Below are 23,978 nucleotides of genomic sequence, written 5' to 3' on the forward strand. Positions count from 1 at the left end.
GTACAGGCTCGATGCAAATGCATATTTTAACATAGGTTAAACATTCTTAGATCAATAACATTAAGAAATGTTACCATTTATTGATCGTTCTGCATCACACTCTGTGATTAAACCCATTCATGTTCTCTCACTGAAGTACAGCTCTGAGGTGAGCACAGCCTTTACAGAAGAAATTGAAGGTTACAGGGACTAACTGCCCAAAGTCACAGGGCAAATAGTGTCAGGATTTGCCAAAGATTCCTCTTGATTGCTCTTCATGTATCAGTATGACTATGAGGGTCAGCTGAGAACATTACTGCTAATGGGCAGTTAGACTCGGCCAAGGTGCCAGATGAAGACGACATAGGGAGGTTCTGACAACCCACTTGCCAACATGTTTGGTAAACAGAACTCAATGAAGTGTTTGTTTCATAAAAAAATTGTTCAACATACATTTATAAATAATTTTACTTTATTATTGTGATGGTGGCTGCTTGGACATCAATTCCCAGATGCAAATAAAGCCAAAAACTTCAACTCAGGTAAACCGAGGACAACAGTGATACACTGAGGAAAAGATCCGCAGATCAGAGTGGTGAAGAAGTTAGAAGAGGACCTAAGCTGAAGTAGGGAACAGAAATAAACACTAGCAGAGGTGGTAAACAAAGGGCCAGGGATAAAGAGTCAGAGTAACAGGACTACAGTTAGACTTCTGCATATAAAGGGCTCACTCGGGGAGATAATCTTTCAACAGCAGCCTTCAAATTCATGGTTAGTGTCCAAGAAGAGGATGATAGAGAAAAGAAGAGAGAAAGCGCTAACTTTAAAGGAAGAACTAACTAAATGGGAACAGAACTGGTCACAAGGAGAGAGAGGTGATTGCGCGGGTGGAAGGGAGAGGCAGGCAGAGGCAGAGAGAGGACAGGTAGGGGAGTTTCGGGAGGGAACAAAGGTGGGAGTCACAGGCCTGGGGAGGGGCACTTTTAACTGTAGTTTATCTTCTAGACCAACAAATCCATCACTATCGTGTGTGGGGAAATTGCACCACTTAGCTTTAAGATATCATTGATTAAACTGTGTCAACCTAATTTAAAATGTTATTAACATGACACCATCACCAATGATAGGTAATTTTTACTCCTGTAGATGACCACAGCCACAACAGAGTATTTCAGTAACTCTTCACAATAGACTGCAGTCTCCAAGGAGAATAAAGTCTCTCCAAGGAGAATAAAGTCTCAGGAGTTTTAGTCCTCTGTAAGAACTATCTGACTTACAGTAGTACAGACATGGCAAATTATAAAAACAAAGAAAAAAAAACAAGAGATGACACCAATATTTACATTTTAGGCAGAAATTAATTCAGTGAAGCATCCTCCATATTAAATTATTTAAAATTTTAAGTACTGTGTAGTTGAGTGTGTAATTTTAAAAGCACTAAGAGCCTAAGTTTACATAATGTATGCATTAAACAATAATTTAACAAAAATAATTCCAGACAGTATTAGTCCACAAGAATTTTTTTCTCATAGGGGTCCATTTATTACTCAAGATTAAGAAACCCAGGAAATAAGATATTTTACTTTTCTTATGAACCCAATTATATTCACTTGAGTGTCAGGATAATTGAAGTTTATCACCCACTTTAATCATTATAATTACCCAGATTTTAAAAACTATAATAGAAAGATAATCTATGATAATGGCTGTAATCCATTTGGCTGTCATTATTTATTTGGCCAGAGTGGCTTAAGAAGAAATAAAACAATACATTTCTCTTTCTCCATTATTAACTGTGAAGAACATCTTTTTTCTTCAAATTAAAAGCCAATAAACATCAAGGGCTATAAAATCCCATCCCTATGTAATAAAGCATTTACAAGTATCCTGTTTGTTACTTAAAAATGGATGAAAGCCCTTAAACCAAAAATAAGGACATTTAGTATTCAACTAATTTTACCACATTTTAATGAGGATGTCCTTTTAAAATCTCATTTCACATTATAATGTAAATTTTCAAGATGACTTTGTAATCTATTGTTAAAGGCCTGTTTTTTTTTAAAAAAAAAAAACTATTAAGAGGAAGACCATGGACTCAACTGTTAAGAGTGCTTCCTTGTAATCTCTGAGTTTTTTTAAAATTACTCAACTACTGTGCTGAACAAGCAATTGAAAGTTTCTACTACCAATAAGGTCAATGACATGTTTTACTGATCAGTTTTCTTATTAATATTGGTTTCTTAGTGCCAACTACTAGTCCTTCTTTGGAGGCAGAATATTAAAACTTTGCTTCTGCATAATCTTTTAGCTGCCATAATTTCTAGATGAAGTAGCTACTAACTACTGAGCAAGAACAAGATAAAAGAATTCACATAGTAAGTCTACATTTGGCAGCAAACAGATCACTGCAATACATAACCCTTAAATGGTATTTGGTCACTTACTCAAGAAAGGATGATTCCTGGAATCTTTCAAAGAAAATGAGATCTGGATTTTATCATTGATTTCATAAATAAACTTGTACAAAAAAATCTTGAGTTGGTCTTACAGACTACATGTAAAAATCGGATGGAGCAGACAGACTCTTAGGAATTTTTAAAAATGAGAATATCCTTCTAAGGATATAAATATCATGGCAACCTCTTCATATCCAATGACTGTTTTAAATCATGTAACTCCACGAGTTTGCAAAACTCCCTTGTTTCACAAAATGGTGGTTTTGTCTTGTCACTTATTTTGTGTTTTATCACCAAATACCTCCATTGATTTTCTCTTCAGAAAATACTTATTGTGTATCTTTAATACTCCACATACATTTTCAGTATGAACTATGGTAGAATTTCCATCTACTATTTAGCAACTTCTATAAGGTATATTGATTTTAGCATAAAAGATATGCTATTCCCACACATTTCTTGTTTTTAGTAAACTTAGTTATTGGCTGGGAACTGCTAATGTTCCTATCAATCTTATAATATACTGCATCCATTCCTTTTTATGATGTTTCTATCTTATATACAAAATACATACACTTACTCAAATCCTTGAGGAGTTTGAATTTTTTGTGGAAATAATCAAAAGCCAGTCAAGCCGGTACTGGAAAATTATATTGATACTTATCCAAAAAGTAAAATCAGTGCCTTTGAGATCCTTCCCAGCAATAAATGATACCATGACTCTATACATATATATGCCTAAAAGTATACTTATAAAAGGAAAACCTGGAAAAAAAATTCCTTAAGTACCTCCTGTAATCTAATTATGCATGATACTAGACTTCATCATTAGTACTTATATTCTTTAAAACATACATTAGAACATGGTCATGTGCTCATTAAAAAAAACGGATATGGTTCTGACCAAAGTCTAGTGTTCAATGCTGTCTTCCCATGATGCACCTCCCAGATCCTTACAAAGCCATACATACCAAACCTCTTAATGAAAAAACATTAATATTGCCCAGCTATCTCCTCTAAATTTTCAAAACAATATTTCATATGTATTTACCAATTATATATATATATTTATTTATTTATTTAATGAGAATTAACACTAAAATCAATGTACTGGTATTAAGTAATCCAGACTAAACCCACAAGTCCAACAATAATTCACTGTGCACTTATTCAAATTTTAAATGTGAACAAGTCTTTTAAAAGAATAAAAATTATAGGCCGGGCGCGGTGGCTCACGCCTGTAATCCTAGCACTCTGGGAGGCCGAGGCGGGCAGATTGCTCAAGGTCAGGAGTTCAAAACCAGCCTGAGCGAGACCCCGTCTCTACCATAAAAATAGAAAGAAATTAATTGGCCAACTAATATATATATATATATATATATATATATATATATATATATATATATAAATCAGCCAGGCATGGTGGCTTGTGCCTATAGTCCCAGCTACTCGGGAGGCTGAGGCAGGAGGATCGCTTGAGCCCAGGAGTTTGAGGTTGCTGTGAGCTAGGCTGACACCACGGCACTCACTCTAGCCTAGGCAAGAAAGCGAGACTCTGTCTCAAAAAAAAAAAAAATTATAAATATTTTCTATTTTTATATCCAAAAGACTTAAATACCACTGACTATCCTTCCAGATGTCTGAAATCCTATAAAGTTACACATAAGCCCATAACAAATTCCATTACTTTAAAATGCTATAAAAACCATTTTTTTAGATTATCAATTCTGAAAATTAGTTATTGAGTAGTAAAACTATTAAAACATAACACTGACCTAATAGGACAAGAATTTTGTTTTTATAATCTTTATTAATACATAATCATCCTCAAGGGTCTCTTACTTGCTAGCCTTTCAAACAAATTTCTAAGGCAATTTTACAGGTCATTTAAAAAGTAATACCATAAAAAAAAAAAAAAAAAGTAATACCATAGACTCCTACAACCTTAGCCCTTTTACAAAACTAAGGAAAAATTGCTTCAAAACTGCTGTCTTAGAAATGTTACTATAATTAAGAATGGTTCTATATTAACTCCTCTTAGATTTAAGCATCCCTTAGATTGCCTTGAACATTTTGATCTTGACATGCAAAATGGATTCTGCTTTGGAAATTGGTTTATTGGCATGCAGGTTTCTGCAAAGATCCATAATCCCAAAAACAAAAGAAGAGAAATAAGCATTATAGAGCTGATTCTGACAACATGTACCGGGAGAGGGGAGATTCTTTATATAGTGTCAGTATAATTCAACTTAATCTCCTTTAACCATTTAAAAATTTTAAGACTATATTTCCAGGTAATAGTTCGTTTCTAATGTATTTTAATAAATTACACATGCATTAATTTGTATGTGTATATTCTCTGTGTCATTTTAAAGCATTTTAAACATCTCTGATAACTGAGTAACCATGCTGAAATTAATACATTTAGATAAACTGTCACTGACTTTAATGTACTTTTGACCAAGAAAAGGTACTTCAAAATTCTACCTTTGAATGAGCTTGATGAAAACATCGGGGTATGTTTAAGAAATTCGTTGTTACACTACAAAAGTATTTTCATGTACATCCAAGGTTGATTATTTTTTCTTTACTTTATAAGCAAAGTCTGAACATACAATTTGATATTTTGACAATCATGGTTTTGGTTTGCTGGGGTGAACTATGGACAAAGTATTAAATTTGCCAAAATAAAAGGAGAATTTACCTGACCACCTTTCTATATTCTTCAACGAATTACCAACAAAATGGCATTTCCAGCAAAGCAATATACCCAGTGCTTTGAAGTGAAAACCAGCGACCCAAAGGCTCATATCCCTTTGGTAAAAACAGAACATAAATGAATTTTCAACTTCATAGTTACTTGTTAGAGTAGAGCATACATGGAATAAATGAAATTAATCTTCATTATATGAAAAGCATTAATTGGAGGAGGAAATGTTTCCATTAGTTCAATCTATTAACCAAAAGCTTCACAGAAAAATATGTTATGAAGAAAAAATGGAATGTATATTTGAATAATTTTTAATCTATAATTTTATAATAATCTAGTGCTAGAATTCAAAGATCTTTTTAATAATAATATTTCTGGTGAAATCAAATTCAAAATATAACATCTGGATTCTTCCTCGTCCAAAGAAATTAAACTAATTAGGTAACTGGTTCTCTGAAATACTCTGCAAGTACCAATCCACAAGAAGTATACAAAACAGGATAAACAATAAAGGATGTGACAGATGAAAAGCTATAATAATTTAAATTTTTACGCCTTAGTAAGGTGCTGTACTACATTCATATAATAAAAATGGAAATATAGAAATATAGAAACGGAAATAGAAATAGAAATATATACTACATTCATATAATAGAAATGGCACAGTCTGAGGACACACGTTCCACATTTTATTTACATCTTAAGACTAACTTTAATCTCAAAATCACATATCCGTACACCTATTTCCTTTTTCTTGACTTCACTTAAACTTAAATGTGTGGTTTGTTAAACAAAGACTGTAAACAAATATTTACCATGTCTGTTACATGTAACACACAGGAACAGCTTTTAACAGAAACTCATCAACCCCCCACACACATTTTTTATTATAAATACAGGTATCAAAACAATCCTGAACATATTTTTGATACTACTAGTAGTCAGCACCCACACCGCTTCAAAAATTAACACAATTTGTGACAATATTCATTGTACCTGCTACTTTAAACAATGTCAACTGCAGCTCTTTCACTAAGCAAGATGGATTAACGCATGCCAGTTCTGTTTTTCCTTCTTGAGATTTTTACTTTTCAAAACCACACATGCTTCCATTGCCATCTGACAACTCTTCACGCTTTCATCTTGTAAACCTGAATTCTGTCTCGAGTATTCCAGGTTTATATTTAAATGACAATGCCTTAACAAGAGAAAGAAAATTGTGCTGCATTTTTCCTCCTGTTACCTGAAAACATAATGGGTGTACATATATTAAATATATTCTTATTTAATACAAATGTCCAGGTTATGTTTACCAGGTGGAATTCTTTTACTTAATGTGTGGGTATTTTGCATTGTGATATTTAATCAAGACATTAACATGAGTAGAAGGTTGTTGATTTAAGACAAGTTTGAGATCCACTAAAATTAATTGTTGTATGTTTGTCCTTCTGGTGGCTGTGGAAGCTTCATATTTTCTTTGGACATCATTAGACGTCTTAGCTCTTGAAGTACAACTTTAATGCTATATGAATTTTGCCATTTTGCTAACACTGGTATGCTCCTTGCATCCACCTGAAAGAGAAGGAAAAGAATACAATTTACTACAAAGTTTAAATTATAGCACCAATTTTTAAACATACTTTAATAAGAGTGCCTTTAAAAATACATGGCCTAGGCCGGGTGCGGTGGCTCACGCCTGTAATCCTAGCTCTCTGGGAGGCCGAGGCGGGCGGATCCTTTGAGTTCAGGAGTTCGAAACCAACCTGAGCAAGAGCGAGACCCCGTCTCTACTATAAATAGAAACAAATTAATTGGCCAACTAATATATATACAAAAAAATTAGCCGGGCGTGGTGGTGCATGCCTGTAGTCCCAGCTACTCGGGAGGCTGAGGCAGAAGGATCGCTTGAGCCCAGGAGTTTGAGGTTGCTGTGAGCTAGGCTGACGCCACGGCACTCACTCTAGCCTGGGCAACAAAGTGAGACTCTGTCTCAAAAAAAAAAAAAAAAAAAAAATACATGGCCTGGCGGGGTGCAGTGTCTCACGCCTGTAATCCTAGCACTCTGGGAGGCCGAGACAGGTGGATCGTTTGAGCTCAGGAGTTCAAGACCAGCCTGAGCAAAAGCGAGATCCCATCTCTACTGAAAAAATAGAAAGAAATTAGCTGAAACACTAAAAATACATAGAAAAATTAGCTGGGCATGGTGGTGCATGTCTGTAGTCCCAGCTACTTAGGAGGCTGAGGCAGAAGAATCGCTTGAGCCCAAGAGTTTGAGGTTGCTGTGAGCTGATACTATGGCACTCTAGCCGGGGCAACAGAGTGAGATTCTGTATCAAAAAAAAAAATTCATGGCTTGGGGTGTATTTTCACAAAAATATAATATGAAATTACGGGTTCATAATTAGCATAGTGTTTAGGGAAAATATTCTTTCTCTAACAGGTAGTTCCTAAAAATCTGGATTTGTTTCTGTGTGTGTGCTTATATAGTTTGTTTGTTTGTTTGGCTGGTTGGTTGGTTAAAGAGACAGCTCTCTCTATGTTGCCCAGGCTAGATACAAATTCCTGAGCTCCAGTGATTCTCCTGCCTCAGTCTCCCAAACAGCTGGGACTACAGACACATGGCACCATGTCCGGCTGCTTTTCTGTATTTCATAATAAACATGCAGTAAACTTTGGTCATCAAAAATAAATAAATGTTGTATTAAATAACTACTTTGTAAACATATTTACCAATTCCTTCTTGAGGAGAAAAGGCCAAAAGTTTTCTCTCCATTTCCAGTGCCACTACCCAAAATCTGGGCAATTCTCACATTGAGATTTACATAAGTGCTACTAAACTAATCTCTGCTTTTAGATTTTTCTTTCCAGTGTATTCTATGCACTATTCTAAATTAATCTGCTACTAATAAGATTGACAGACAGGGTTGGAGCTCTTTCAAAGCCCATTCCCAGGTAACTGTCAGCACTTAACCTTAAACCACAGAGCTTTCCTTTGTCTGACCTCAGAGCTCACCCACTGGGAAATGCCTATCCTCCCCAACCTCCCACCCTGGATGTTTGTCAGTAACAGTTGGGGCAAACAGGAAGGTGACCAAAATACTTAAGCAGACAAACTGGTAAATGAGATGTCCATAGATGCTCTGAAAAGTTCCAACATAGGCCTGGAAATCTAGATTGCAGGTGTGGGGCTGTGCACAGGCTCGTGAAAGTCCTGAGAATAAGCTTTCACCTGTGACTGACCTCATACAACATATAAGATTATATACCAATTAGGATTTGTAAATGCAAGATGAGTTCAATATAAAAAAAAAATCAATGTAATATATCCTATTAGACAACAAAAATCACAATCATCTCAGTAGATGTAAAAAAGCATTTAACAGGAACATTTCATGATATATAAAACTCAACAAACTAGGAATAGAAGGGAACTACCTCAACCTAATAAAGAAGTCTACAAAAAATACACAGCTAACATCATACTTAATGGCGAAAAACTGAAATGCTTTCCTACTAAGATCAGAGATAAGAATATCCATTCTGGCCGGGCGCTGTGGCTCACGCCTGTAATCCTAGCTCTTGGGAGGCCGAGGCGGGCGGATTGCTCAAGGTCAGGAGTTCAAAACCAGCCTGAGCAAGAGCGAGACCCCGTCTCTACTATAAATAGAAAGAAATTAATTGGCCAACTGATATATATATAAAAAAAAAATTAGCTGGGCATGGTGGCGCATGCCTGTAGTCCCAGCTACTCGGGAGGCTGAGGCAGGAGGATCACTCGAGCCCAGGAGTTTGAGGTTGCTGTGAGCTAGGCTGACGCCACGGCACTCACTCTAGCCTGGACAACAAAGCGAGACTCTGTCTCAAAAAAAAAAAAAAAAGAATATCCATTCTAATTGCTTCTCTTCAACATCGTACTGGAGGTTCGAGCCAGGACAATAAGGCAAGAAAATGAAATAAAAGGCACCCAAACTGGAAAGAAGTAAAACTACCTCTATTTGCAGATGGCATGATCTTATTATATATGGACAATTCTAAGGAATACACTACAGAGATTATTAGAGCTAATAAACAAGTTCATCAAGGCTGTAGGACACAGGATCCATATTAAAAACCCAGTTGTAATTCTTTACACTTGCAATGAATAATCTGAAAATAAAAATTAAGAAAACAATGCATGCCATTTATAATAAAACCAAAAAGAATAAAATTCATAGGTATAAATTTAACAAAAGAAATATAAAACTTGTGCACTGAAAACTAAAATATTCTTGACAGAAATTAAAGACCTAAATAAATATAACATCAATCAGAAGACTTACTATTGTTAAGATGACAATATTCATCAAATTGATCTACAGATGCATACGATCCCTATCAAATCTTCAAACTGCCCGTGTGTATGTGTGTGTGTCTGTGTGTAAAAGAACAGGCCAATCCTTGCATTCCCTATGAGAATGCAAGAAACCCAGAATAGCCAAAACACTATGAAAAAGAAGAACAAAGTTCTGATTTCAAAGCTTACTGCAAAGCTACAGTGATCAAGAAGGATAAGGACAAGTTCTTGCATAAAGACAGACATACAGATCAATGGTATACAATTTAGAGTCCAAAAATAAATCCTTACATTTATGCTTAACTGATTTTCGACAAAGATACCAACACAACTCGATGGGAAAAGAATAGCCTTCTCAACAAATGGTGCTGGGACAATTGGATGTCCACATGCCAAAAAAAAAAAAAAGCTGGACCCTCAACTCACACCATTCACAAAAACTAACTCAAAATGGGTCACAAACCTAAATTAAGAGCCAAAACTATAAAACTATTAGAAAAAAAATAGAAGTAAATCTTTGTCATGCCAGAATTTGACAATGGTTTCTCAGATACAATACCCAAAGCACATATGACAGTAGAAAAAACAGATATATTGACTACATCAAAATTAAAACCTTCTGCACTACAAACCACACCATCAAAAAGAACCAACAGAATGGGAGAAAATACTTATAAATCCTATATCCAATAACTGTGTCTAGTATATAAATAATTCCTACAACCAAGTAATAAAAGGCCAAACAATCCAATTAAAATCAAAATGTGGGCAAAGGCAGATTATGGCAGGCAACTTTTAAGATCACCTGCTCTATGTAATCCCTGCCCTTGAGTACAGGCTAATCTATGATGTGTTTCTAATATTGATTTTTTCATTGATTTTTTTCATACCAAAATTTGTACATAATTAATGTACACTATTTGATAAACTGGAGATAAGTATACACCTGTGAATACAAAATCTATGCCACCAACCTATTCACGACTTTCAGAAGTTTGCTCCTTGTCTTCTTATTTATTATTATTATTGTTGTGTGTGTGTGTGTGTGTGTGTGTGTGTGTGTGTGGTGATTTACTTGTAACGAATACAATGTCTGTATGTCATTTCCCTCTCTCTCCCTTTCTTTCTTTCTTTCTTTTCAGACAGAGTCTTGCTCTGAGGCCCAGGCTAGAGTGCAGTGGCATCTAGCCTGCATTGTAGCTCGCAGCAACCTCAAACTCCTGGGCTCAAGTGATCCTCTTGTCCCAGCCTCCTAAGTAGCTGGGACTACAGACCTGTGCCACAACGCCTGCCTAATTTTTCTATTTTTAGTAGAGAGTAATATGTCTATTTTTAATAGAGACAGGGCCTCACTCTTGCACAGGCTGGTCTTGGATTCCTGAGCTCAAACAATCCTTCCATCTCGGCCACCCAGGGTGGAAGATTACAGGAGCGAGCCACCACGCCCAGCCTGGATATCACTTCTAATACTAAGTCATATTCTGATTTTTAAAAACTCTGGCTTCCATCTTGTTCTTTATTGCTTTCATTTACTTGCTTCAGAGACGAATTTCAGCTGCCTTGCTGTGAACTGCCCTATGGAGAAGTCTATGTGGCAAGGAACTGAGGGTGGTCTATGGACAACAGCCTGTGAGAAACTGAGGCCCTCAGTCTAAAAGCCCACAAAAACCAGAATCATGCCAACAACCACATGAGTGAGCTTGGAATAGGATCCTTCCTTAACCAAGCATTCACAGGAGACCACAGCACAGGCTGACATCTTTTTCTTCTTCTTCTTCTTCTTCTTTTGGAGACAGGGTCGTGCACTATTACCCAGGCTTGAATACAGTGGGTTCATCATAGCTCACTGCGACCTCAAACTCCTAGGCTCAAGCCAATCTCCTGCCTCAGCCTACCAAGTAGCTGGAACTACAGGCACATAACAACACACCTAGCTAATTTTTCTATTGTTTGTAGATATCAGATCTTGCTCTTCCTTAGGCTGGTCTCGAACTTCTGACCTCAAGTGTTCCTCCCACCTCAGCCTCCCAAACTGTCAGAATTACAGGCATGAGCCACCCATCAGCACAGGCTGACAACTTCACTGCAGCCTCTTAAGAAACCCTAAGCCACAGGACCAAACTAAGCTGTACCCACATTCCTGATCCACAGAAACTGTGAAATAATAAATGTTTGGTGTTTTAAACTGCTTTTTAAAAGGGGGCAAAGTAATCTTAGCACTCTGGGAGGCCGAGGTGGGAGGATTGCTCACGGTCAGGAGTTTGAGACCCGCCTGAGCAAGAGCGAGACCCTGTCTCTATTAAAAATAGAAAGAGGAGGGAATCAAGATGGTGAACGAGAAATACCACCAGTCTCTGCAGAAAAGACAGATTCTAGCAGAAATTAGAAGAAAGAAGCAAGAAGACAAGCATACAGCAGACAAGGGTCGGAAGGAGGAGTACCTGAGACCACAGGAGACTCCACGGGAGGAGGTTGCGGAGGAGAACTGGAAGCTGAGACCGCAGGAGCAGCCGGGAGACCAGCGTGAAGTGTAGGGGAATCAGCCAAGTTTCCCCTCCCCTGCATCTGGGACTGCTGGTGGGCTCCCCGGTGGGTAGAGAGACCTGAAGACACCAGCCCAGAGACGGCCGCCGCCAGTAAGCGGTGAGCCTGTAGCGGACCCAGCACTAGGCTCCCAACCCCCTCCGGGACTGACGTGTGCACAGACCCGAGCCCCAGGCAGGCGCCATATTGCCTCCTTCTCCCCTCCCCCAGCCCTACCCACGGCTGCCCAGAGAGACAATACAGCCACCAGCCAGAGGCACCTCCAGGGAACAGGACCTTTCCTTTTGGGGCCCTATAGCTGACTAAGGGGAACCAGACTGTGAGATCCCTACCCACCAGCCCTCCCAGGTGCTGCTGGCCCGGTGATCCCAGGAGAACGGGGCAGACCCTGAGGCTGAGAGACAGAGACCCAGCTTGGGCTAGCTGTGGGTGAATTGGGACTGGCACTCCTCTCCCTGGTGGGGATTTAGTTTGAACTCTGGGGCCCAGAGGTCAGACCTGCAGACCACATCCCGTGCACCTAGGTCTCGCATTGCCCCGGGCACAGAAGGGATATTTGTGAACAGCCTACTGACGTGTGTGTGCCTTCAGGGACAGATCAGCGTCCTAGAGGGCAACCCTCCTCCCAAAGGGAGGCCGTGCGCCCAGCCCAGGTGGCATTCCTGCACAGGGAACCTGCCAGCCGGCATCACAGTCAGGGGAGGCCTAGTGGCTTGTGGTCTGGCCTGCTGGCAGAGGTGCAGGAGTAGCTGTGGAGTTGGGGAGGGTGGAAAGAAGCGAGGCCCGCTCCAGACTGCGGGTCTCAGACAGCCCCACCCCCACACACAGACTTTCTGACTAAACAGGGCCATTGCAGCCCCTCCCTGACAGCTTTTCCCAGAAGCAGAGAACAGAACTTTGACCGCTGCTACCACCATTGGTGGTGCCTGAGGGCAGGCTTACCCAACCCAGCTCTGCCTAGACTCTCTCCTAGACAAGCCCTCACTGAGGGGAGAAAAGGACACACCTAGAAGTCCCAGGGCCCCACCAACCACCTGAGGCACTACAGTGCCTCTCTTCAGGAACAAGAGATGGTTACAGGACAGAAAAACAACAGCATAGCCTGTTCCTCCAAGCAAGTGCCACCTACTGAGAGGGAGGACATCCTGCACACCTTTTTCACGGCACCTAGTGACTCATTATACAAGGAGTAGTCAAATCTCACCCACAGACACCACCTACCGGATCAGAAACTAACCAAGGCATGTGAATACCCAAACGAACACCTAAAGGAAAGAAACAACAACTGATGGATATGGGAAGAAATCAGCGAGGGAACTCCGGAAATATGAAGAACCAAACGGAAAACACACCCCCAAAGAGGAGCACCAGCCCCTTAGAAACAGACACCAACCAAAATCAGGTAACCAAAATGAGAGAAGTGGAATTCCGAATAAGGATCATAAGAAAATTCAACAACCTGCAAGAACAACTCAATAACCAACACAAAGAAACCACAAAAAGCCTCAAGGACCTAGAAGAAAAGTTCACTAAAGAAATAGACACAATGAAGAAAAGTTTAACCAAACTCCTGGAAATGAAGAATCAATTCAGGGAACTACAAAATACAGTGGAAAGTCTCAAGAACAGGGTAGATCAAACAGAAGAAAGAATCTCAGAGATTGAAGATAACATCCTCCAATCAATAAGTCACAGAGATAGAGCAGAGAAACAAGAGAAAAGAGCAAAGCCTACAAGAGATGTGGGATTATGTGAAGAAACCTAATGTGAGGGTCATATGGTTACCATAAGGGGAAGAAGACAACACTCTTGTCCAACAGAGTTGGACAAGCTATTTGAAGATATGATAGAGGAAAATTTCCCAGGCCTTGCTCAAAATCTCGATATACAAGTTCAAGAAGCTCAGAGGACCCCTGGGAGATCTAATGCAAACAGGAAGACGTTACAACATGCAGTCATCAGACTGACCAAAATATCAACTAAAGAGGCCCTTCTACGAGCTGTAAGATGAAAGAAGCAAAGTAACATACAAGGGAAAGCCAATTCGAATAACACCAGACTTCTCTACTGAGACTTTACAAGCAAGAAGAGACTGGGGCCTCATTCTCACTCTTCTGAAACAAAACAATGCCCAGCCTAGAATCTTATTCCCTGCAAAACTAAGTACTGTATATGAAGGAGAAATCAAGACATTCTCAGATAAGCAAAGACTGAGGGAATTCACCAAGACAAGGCCAGCCCTACAAGAAGTACTCAAAACAGTGTTACATACGGAACACCATAATAAAAGCTCACGAATATAAAAACAACCAAAACTCAAAGATCAAAGGCCAGATATTACAATGGCTCAAGAGAGAAATCAAAGCAACAACATCCAACCCAACAGAATGAACGGTAATCTACTTACCTGTCAGTTCTCTCAATAAATGTGAATGGCTTAAACTCTCCACTCAAGAGACTGGCTGAATGGATAAGAAAATACAGGCCAAGTATATGCTGTCTTCAGGAAACACATCTAACCTGCAAGGATGCATATAGACTAAAAGTAAAAGGGTGGAGATCAGTATTCCAAGAAAGTGGAAGCCAAAAGAAGGCTGGCGTGGCAGTTCTAATTTTAGACAATTTAGTTTTTAAACCAACAAAAGTAGTGAAAGACAAAGAGGGTCATTACATAATGGTGAAGGGCACAGTTCAACAAGAACAGATAACAATTTTAAATATACATGCACCCAATTTAGGTGCACCAAGATTCATAAAGCAAACCTTACTGGAGCTAAGCAAATTGGTTAATAGCAACTCTATAATCACCGGAGATTTCAACACCCCACTGACGGCACAAGACAGATCCTCCAAACAGAAAATTAATAAAGAAATAATGAACTTAAACAAAACTCTAGGAAAATTGGGTCTGACTGACATTTACAGGACATTCTACCCAAAATCCACTGAATATACGTTCTTCTCATCAGCTCAAGGGACATTCTCTAAGATTAACCATGTCCTAGGACACAAAGTAAACATCAAGAAATTTTAAAAAATAGAAATCATACCATGTATCTTCTCAGATCACAGTGGAATAAAAGTAGAAATCAACCCTAACAGAAACTCACATTTCTACCCCAAAACATGGAAATTAAACAACCTCCTACTAAATGATTACTTCAAAATGAAGAAATCAAGATGGAAATAAAAAATTCTATGAACAAAATGACAATGGAGAGAGACAAGTTATCAAATCCTCTGGGACACAGCTAAAGCTTTCTGAGAGGAAAGTTTATCTCCATAAATGCCTATAACCAAAAGTCAAAAAGATCACAAATAGACAACTAATGAAATGACTCAAAGAGCTGGAAAAAGAACAGACCAACCCAAACCCAACAGAAGAAGTGAAATCAACAAGATCAAATCAGAACTAAGCGAAACTGAAAACCGGGAAGCTATTCAGGAGATTAGTTGGTTCTTTGAAAAATAAACAAAATTGACACGCCATTGGCTAAGCTAACGAAAAGCAGAAAAGAGAAATCTCTAATAAGCTCCATCAGGGACAAAAAAGGAGATATCACAACTGATCCCAAAGAGATAGAAGATATAATCTATGAATACTACAAAAATCTTTATGCACACAAACTGGAAAATGTGGAAGAAATGGACAGATTTCTAGAAACACACAGCCTCCCTAAGCTCAACCAAGAAGAAATAGATTTCCTGAACAGACCAATCTTAAGGGCTGAAATAGAAACAGCAATTAAAAATCTCCCTAAAAAGAAAAGTCCCGATCCAGATGGTTTCACACCCGAATTTTACCACACATACAAAGAAGAACTAGTACCTATCTTGCAGAAACTATTTCACAACATCGAGAAGAACGGAAACCTCCCCGACACCTTTTATGAAGAGAATATTACTCTGATACCAAAACCAGGAAAGGATGCAACAAAAAAAGAAAACTACAGACCAATAACCCTAATGAATATAGATGCAAAAATTTTCAACAAAATCTTAGCTAACTGAATCCAGACGCTTATCAAAAAAATAATCCATCACGACCAAGTGGGCTTCATCTCAGGGATGCAGGGATGGTTCAACATATGTAAATCTGTAAATGCAATTCACCACATAAACAGAAGCAAAAACAAAGACAACATGATTCTTTCAATAGATGCAGAAAAAGCTTTTGTCAAAATTCAACACCCTTTCATGATACGAACACTTAAGAAAATAGGCATAGAAGGGACATACCTAAAAATGATACAAGCCATATTTGACAGACCCATAGCCAACATCATACCGAATGGGGAAAAATTGAAATCATTCCCACTTAGAACTGGAACCAGACAAGGCTGCCCACTATCTCCACTTCTATTCAACATAGTGCTGGAAGTCCTGGCTACAGCAATCAGACAGGAAAGTGGAATTAAACGTATCCAAATAGGGGCAGAGGAGATCAAACTTTCACTCTTTGCTGATGATATGATATTATATTATATTTAGAAAACCCCAAAGATTCAACCAAGAAACTCCTGGAACTGATCAATGAATTTACTAAAGTCTCAGGATACAAAATCAATACACAGAAATCAGAGGCATTCATATACGCCAACAACAATCAAATTGAGAACCAAATAAATCAAAGACTCAATTCCCTTCACAATAGCAACAAAGAAATTAAAGTACCTAGGAATATATTTAACCAAGGTAAGAGACCTGTACAGGGAGAAGTATGAAACACCGAGGAAGGAAATAGCAGAGGATGTAAACAGATGGAAATCCATACCATACTCGTGGATCGGCAGACTCAACATCATTAAAATGTCTATACTACCCAAACTGATCTACAGATTCAATGCAATACCTATTAAAATCCCATCAGCATTCTTCACAGATATAGAAAAAATAATTTTATGCTTCACATAGAACCAAAGAAGACCCCACATATCAAAAGCAATTCTAGGCAACAAAAACAAAATGGGAGGTATTAATATGCCAGATATCAAACTATACTACAAAGCTGTAGTAATTAAATCAATATGGTATTGGCACAAAAATAGGAATACTGACCAGTGGAACAGATCTGAGAATCCTGATATAAAACCATGCTCATATAGTCATCTAATCTTTGACAAAGCAGACAAAAACATACTCTGGGGAAAAGAATCCCTTTTCAATAAATGGTGCTGGGAAAACTGGATAGCTACTTGTAGAAGGCTAAAGCAGAACCCACACCTTTCACCTCTCACAAAAATCAACTCACACTGGATAACAGACTTAAACCTAAGGTATGAAACTACTAGAATTCTAGAGGAAAATGCTGGAAGCACTCTCCTAGACATCGGCCTAGGGAAAGAGTTTATGAAGAAGTCCCCAAAGGCAATCACAGCAGCAACAAAAATAAATAAATGGGACATGATCAAACTAAAAAGCTCTGCACAGCCAAAGAAACAGTCATGAAAGTAAACAGACAACCTACAGAATGGGAGAAAATTTTTGCATCCTACACATCTGATAAGGTGTTGATAACTAGAATATACATAGAACTCATGAAAAACAGCAAGAAAAAAATCAAATAACCCTATTAAAAAGTGAGCAAAGGATTTGAACAGAAACTTTTCTAAAGAAGACAGAAGAATGGCCAACAAACATATGAAAAAATGCTCAACATCTCTAATCATCAGGGAAATGCAAATCAAAACCACAATGAGATATCATTTAACTCCAGTGAGAATGGCCTTTATCAAAAAGTCTCCAGGCCGGGCGCGGTGGCTCACGCCTGTAATCCTAGCTCTCTGGGAGGCCGAGGCGGGCGGATTGCTCGAGGTCAGGAGTTCGAAACCAGCCTGAGCAAGAGCGAGACCCCGTCTCTACTATAAATAGAAAGAAACTAATTGGCCAACTAATATATATAGAAAAAAAAAATTAGCCGGGCATGGTGGCGCATGCCTGTAGTCCCAGCTACTTGGGAGGCTGAGGCAGCAGGATTGCTTGAGCCCAGGAGTTTGAGATTGCTGTGAGCTAGGCTGATGCCACGGCACTCACTCTAGCCTAGGCAAGAAAGCGAGACTCTGTCTCAAAAAAAAAAAAAAAGTCTCCAAACAATAAATGCTAGAGTGGATACGGAGAGAGAGGAACACTCCTACACTGCTGGTGGGACTGCAAACTAGTTCAACCTCTGTGGGAAGCCATATGGAGATACCTTAAAGTGATACAAGTGGATCTACCATTTGATCCAGCAATCCCATTACTGGGCATCTACGCAAAAGATCCAATGACACTCTACAAAAAAGACACCTGCACTCAAATGTTTATGGCAGCACAATTCATAATTGCAAGGCTGTGGAAACAGCCCAGGTGCCCATCAATCCAAAAATGGATTAATAAAATGTGGTATATGTATACCAAAGAGTACTATTTAGCTCTAAGAAACAATGGTGATATAGCACATCTTATATTTTCCTGGTTAGAGCTGGAACCCATACTACTAAGTGAAGTATCCCAAGAATGGAAAAACAAGCACCACATATACTCACCAGCAAACTAGTATTAACTGAGCAGCACCTAAGTGGACACATAGGTACTACAGTATCGGGTGCAGGGCAGGTGGGAGGGGGAGGGGGGCGGGTATCTACATACATAATGAGTGAGATGTGCACCATCTGGGGGATGGTCATGCTGGAAACTCAGACTTATGGGGGGAGGGCATTTATTGAAACCTTAACATCTGTACCCCCATAATATGTCAAAATAAAAAAAAAAGAAAGAAAGAAAGGAGAAATTAAGGACAAAACAGAAAGGCCAAGTATGTCATAGATGGTCTATGTAAGATGTAATAAGATTAATAAAAGAAAACCAGGCATAGTGGCTTAGGATTGTAATCCTAGCACTCTGGGAGGCCCAGAGGGGTGAATCATTGGAGCTCAGGAGTTCGAGACCAGTCTGAGCAAGAGCGAGACTCCGTCTCTACCGAAAAAATATTAGCAGGGCATGGTGAAACATGCCTGTAGTCTTAGCTACTAGGGAGGCTGACGCAGGAGGATCGCTTGAGCCCAGGAGTTTGAGGTTGCTGTGAGCTAGGCTGACACCACGGAACTCTAGCCCCAGCAACAGAGTGAGACTCTGTCTGGAAAAAAAAAAAGATTCATGAAAGAAAATTTATAAAGGAATTTTGTATGTGATCAAATTGGCTAAAATTTCTTTTTTTTTTTTTATTTTAGTGTATTATGGGGGTACAAGTGTTATAATTTCATTAATAAAATTTTTTTTTGCTTAAAAAAAATAGAAAGAAATTATCTGGACAACTAAAGATATATATATATATATATATATTAGCCGGGCATGGTGGCGCATGCCATTAGTCCCAGCTACTTGCTAGGCTGAGGCAGGAGGATTGCCTGAGCCCAGGAATTTGAGGTTGCTGTGAGCTAGGCTGACAGCACTGTAACCAGGGCAACAAAGCCGGACTGTCTCTAAAAACAAACAAACAAACAAAACAAATAAAAAGTGGGCAAAGAATCTGAATAGATGTTCTCCAAAGATAAAGAAATAACCAGTAAGTACATGAAACGGTGTTCAACATCATTAAGCCATCTGAGAATTGCAAATCAAAACCAAATAAAATACCACCTCACACCTGCTAGGATTGCTATAATAAACGGACAGTAACAAGTTGTCAGCAAGGATATAGAGAAGTCGGAACCTTCGTACACTGCTGGTGAGAAGGTAAGATGTTCCATTCTCTTTAGAAAACAGTCTGGCAGTTCTCAGAAAATACAACACAGAGTTACCATATGGCCCAGCAATTCCACCCCCAAGAAGATGTGTTACCAAAGAAATAACATATTTGCCAACTCAAAATTTGTACACACATAAATGTTCACAGCAGCATTATTCATGATAGTCAGAAGTGGAAAAAACACAAATGTCCATTAGCTGATGGATAAACAAAATGTGATACATCTATAAAATAGAGTATTATTCAGCAATGGAAAGGAATAAATTACTAATACATGCTACACATGGATGAATTTTGCTAACATAAGTCACAAGAGAACATATATGATTCCATGTATATGAAATATCTAGAAGAGACAAATCTATAAAGACAGAAAGTAGGTTAGTGGTTGAAAAAAAGGGAGGTAAGATGGGAAATAACTAATGGGTACAGATTTCCTCTAGGAAGGGCAAAAAAAGTTCTAAAATTAGATCGTGGTAATGGGTCCACAATGCCATAAACACTAAAAAACATTTAACTGCACATTTTAGATGGGTGAACAGTATGGTATGTGAACTATATCACAATAAAACTGTTTACATATAGAAAAGAAAAATAATTTTAGAGTGATACTTCTTAGTAACTAAAATAATAAGAAAAATATTATAATGTTAAGTTGTATTTAAAATGCTTCCTCTTAATGTTTTAACTTGAAAGAGCAGCAATCCCCTTAGCCTATTTTAAATAGAATCCATAAATGAACAACAGTTTATAAAGTAAGTGGAGAGAATACCAAGCTATTTCCAAAGCAGAAACAAATACTTCCAGCTGTAAATGGTAGTTAAATAAACATAAGAAGTGATTGCAAATCCTGTGAAATACCAACAGAGTGCACACACACACACACACACACACACACACACACACACACACACAACTGGATTTTAAAAAAAGATGAAGAGGGAGGAGGGAAACAAGAGCATGGGAAAATAAATACCATGTCAGACTAAATCTGTATTTTATCAGTCTATAATGTACAACAACCTCTATGACTTCAGACCTCGCAGCATAAAGCACTTTAATTTATGTTTAGAGTGCTAACCACCCACAAGGAATAATTCCTGTACTAATTAAACATAAACCAAAATCACTAAAGCAACACTCACCATCACTGCTTATAAACTACAATTCATCAGGTACTTAAATAGCCTCAAAAATATAAAACTATCCTGCTATAATTACCAATGGTCAATGTGAAATTCTGTGGTATTTAGTAGTTATAAAAGTAATAATCCAAATCCTGAGGTATCAATCAAGAGAAAAACAAATGTGCAATATATTTACCCTACATGCACACACCTATAATCCAGTAATAACTGAAATCAGGATTTATTTTTCTATTTCTAAATCCCCACTGCAGACATGTGAAGGGTTAGTGGGAATGTACATTCCCAGGGCATTCGTGCACACTGCTGGCAAGGCTGACACTGACACAATCCTGCAGAGAGCAGCTGGGCAATATCCAAGCTGAAGCCAAGCCCCACACTGCAGCATTCCACTTCTAGGTGTACTCCCTGGAGTACTGGTACTCAAAGTATGTCCATGCAACGGTGCCAGGCCATGAACTAAATGTCACTGGTCCTTAACAAGATAAACATAACAAGTGAGAGTGTTTAGAAAATTTTCTTACTTCATTTTTCTAGTAATTCATTTTTATTATATTTTACAATTGATGTTGTATTAATCCACAACAGATTAGAATCAAACCAACTAACAAAGATGCTATTCCCGAAAACCACAGCCCTAGGGTATAAAAAATACTTGTACAACAATGTTCACTACAGCAATCTTTTCAATAAAAACTGAAAACAACCTAAATGCCCAGCAAGTGGAGAAATGAATATTAAACAACAAAAACAAGCAATCTAATTTACATCAATCAACATGGATGATCTTGAAAATCACTGACATATACATAACATACAAAAGTGATGCAATATAGAAGCATACACACATTTGTGCACAGTGAAAGCACAGCAATCATGCATAAAAATGATAAACAACAAATTCAAGATGGGGCTGGCTACCTCTGAGTAAAGAAGAAGGGAAACAGGAGAAAGCTACACACAAAGTTATTAGGTTATTAAGTATGTATGATTTCCCTAAGTTTGACAGTTGATCTCTCTGACATTTCATTTTTGTTTTAATTGTGAAAGTACACCCTCATTCTTTCAAACACATGATTTGGCTTGTGATTATCTTTCAAATTTCTTTTGGAGCAATTTTTGTGAAACCATGGATAAGTCAAAAATGTATATTATTTCTGAATATGAGTTCTGTCATGGAACCAATGTTATACATCTATGCCAACAGCTTAAAATATCAACGAAGTGTTTGGGAAGGATGTGGCTAATGAACACAGGGTACACTGATGGTTTAAGAAGTTCTGTTCTGGTGGTTTGTTTTTTTTTTTTTTTTTTTTTTGAGACAGAGTCTCGCTTTGTTGCCCAGGCTAGAGTGAGTGCCATGGCATCAGCCTAGCTCACAGCAACCTCAAACTCCTGGGCTCAAGCGATGCTCCTGCCTCAGCCTCCCGAGTAGCTGGGACTACAGGCATGCACCACCATGCCCGGCTAATTTTTTCTCTATATATTAGCTGGCCAATTAATTTCTTTCTATTTATAGTAGAGACAGGGTCTCACTCTTGCTCAGGCTGGTTTCGAACTCCTGACCTCGAGCAATCCGCCCGCCTCGGCCTCCCAGAGTGCTAGGATTACACATGTGAGCCACGGCACCCGGCCTGTTCTGGTGATCTTAATCTTGAAAATGAGCTACGTGGGTGACCTGAGACCATGGTGGATAATGATGAACTGAAAGCTGTAGTGGAAGCGGATCCATCCCAAGCTACATGTGAATTAGCAGCAGGGTTTGACGTTACTATTCCGACAATATTGGATCATTTCAAATAAATGGCAAGGTAAAAAAGCTAGATAGACAGGTAGTACATGAATTAAAAAAGCGTCAGAAGACAAATCACCTAGAAGCTTGCCTTTCTTTGCTGTCATGACATAAAGGCAAACCATTTCTACACTGTACTGTTATGTGTGATGAAAAATGGAGTCTTTTTGACAATCACAAGCATTCAGAACAATGGCTGGATAAAGATGAAGTGCCGAAACACAGTCCAAAACTGAATATTCATCAAAAAAAGCTAATGGTGTCTGGTGGTCCAGTGCTGGTATTATCCACTACAGCTTCACGAAACCTGGTCAATCCATTACAGTGGATGTCACTGCAAACAACTGGACAAAATGATGAGGATGCTTGTGATTTGGCAGCTGACAGGCCAACAGAGATAGGCCAATCCTTTTGAAAGACTACATGTCACAAAAAACAATGCTGCTCAAACTAAAAGCTGGACTTGGAAACTCTGTCATCCACCATATTCACCAGACCCTGCACCAATTGATTACCACTCTTCCAGGTTTGGGACCACTTCTTGCAAGGAAAAATATTCAATTTTCAACAAGCTGTGGCAAACACCTTTCATGATTTGATTGTCACTCGCTCTTCAGGCTTCTTCACTGCTGACATAAGCAAGCTACCATTAACATGGCAAAATTGTGACGATATAAGTGCATACTTTGATTAATGGTACTGGTTCTTGCTTGAGATATAATAAACTAAACTTTTTTATAAGAAATTGGACATTTCATATTTAATAATCTGAATACCTCTACTTAGAATGTAGTCTTTGTACTAGTAAGAAAAAATCTGTTACAAATAAGACAAATGCTAAGATTTGACAAAGCTAGGCAGAGGATATATAAATGTTGATTGTGTCATTCTCTAAAATGTCTGTATGTTAGAAATATTTATTTTAAAAACACCAAAAAAAAACCCCCAAAAAACCCAAAAGAAAAATGTTTATAATAACTGCAACAAAGGAATAACAGAGTGACTATAACACAGTAATAGAAGGGACATAATTCAAATCGGGAAATTTATAAAGACTTTTTAAGCCGGGTGCAGTGGCTCACACCTGTAGTGCCAGCTACCTGGGAGTCTGAAGCAGGAAGATCGTTTGGGCCCAGAAGCTGGAGGTTGCAGTGAGCTATGGTCACACCATTGCACTCTAGCCTGGGTGACAGAGCGAGACCCCAACTCTAAAAAAACATTTCAAAATAAAATAAAAAAGACTTTCCTGGCCGGGCACGGTGGCTCACGCCTATAATCCTAGCACTTTGGGAG

The 23,978-nt window shown here is 38.4% G+C and overlaps 1 protein-coding gene across 2 annotated transcripts in view; it reads right to left on the bottom strand.

Moving 5' to 3' along the window:
- Window positions 1-4,531: 4,531 nt before the first annotated feature.
- UBE2V2 (ubiquitin conjugating enzyme E2 V2) overlaps window positions 4,532-23,978 on the bottom strand; it is a 63,404-nt gene continuing 43,957 nt past the window's right edge. For both annotated transcript variants that reach the window (XM_076005320.1, XM_076005319.1), the window contains exon 4: window positions 4,532-6,717. In XM_076005320.1, coding sequence (XP_075861435.1) covers window positions 6,571-6,717 — 147 coding nt within the window. In that variant the 3' untranslated portion in view covers window positions 4,532-6,570. The remainder of the gene's footprint in view (window positions 6,718-23,978) is intronic.

Source organism: Microcebus murinus, chromosome 7 (assembly GCF_040939455.1).
Source record: "Microcebus murinus isolate Inina chromosome 7, M.murinus_Inina_mat1.0, whole genome shotgun sequence".
NCBI lineage: Eukaryota > Metazoa > Chordata > Mammalia > Primates > Cheirogaleidae > Microcebus > Microcebus murinus.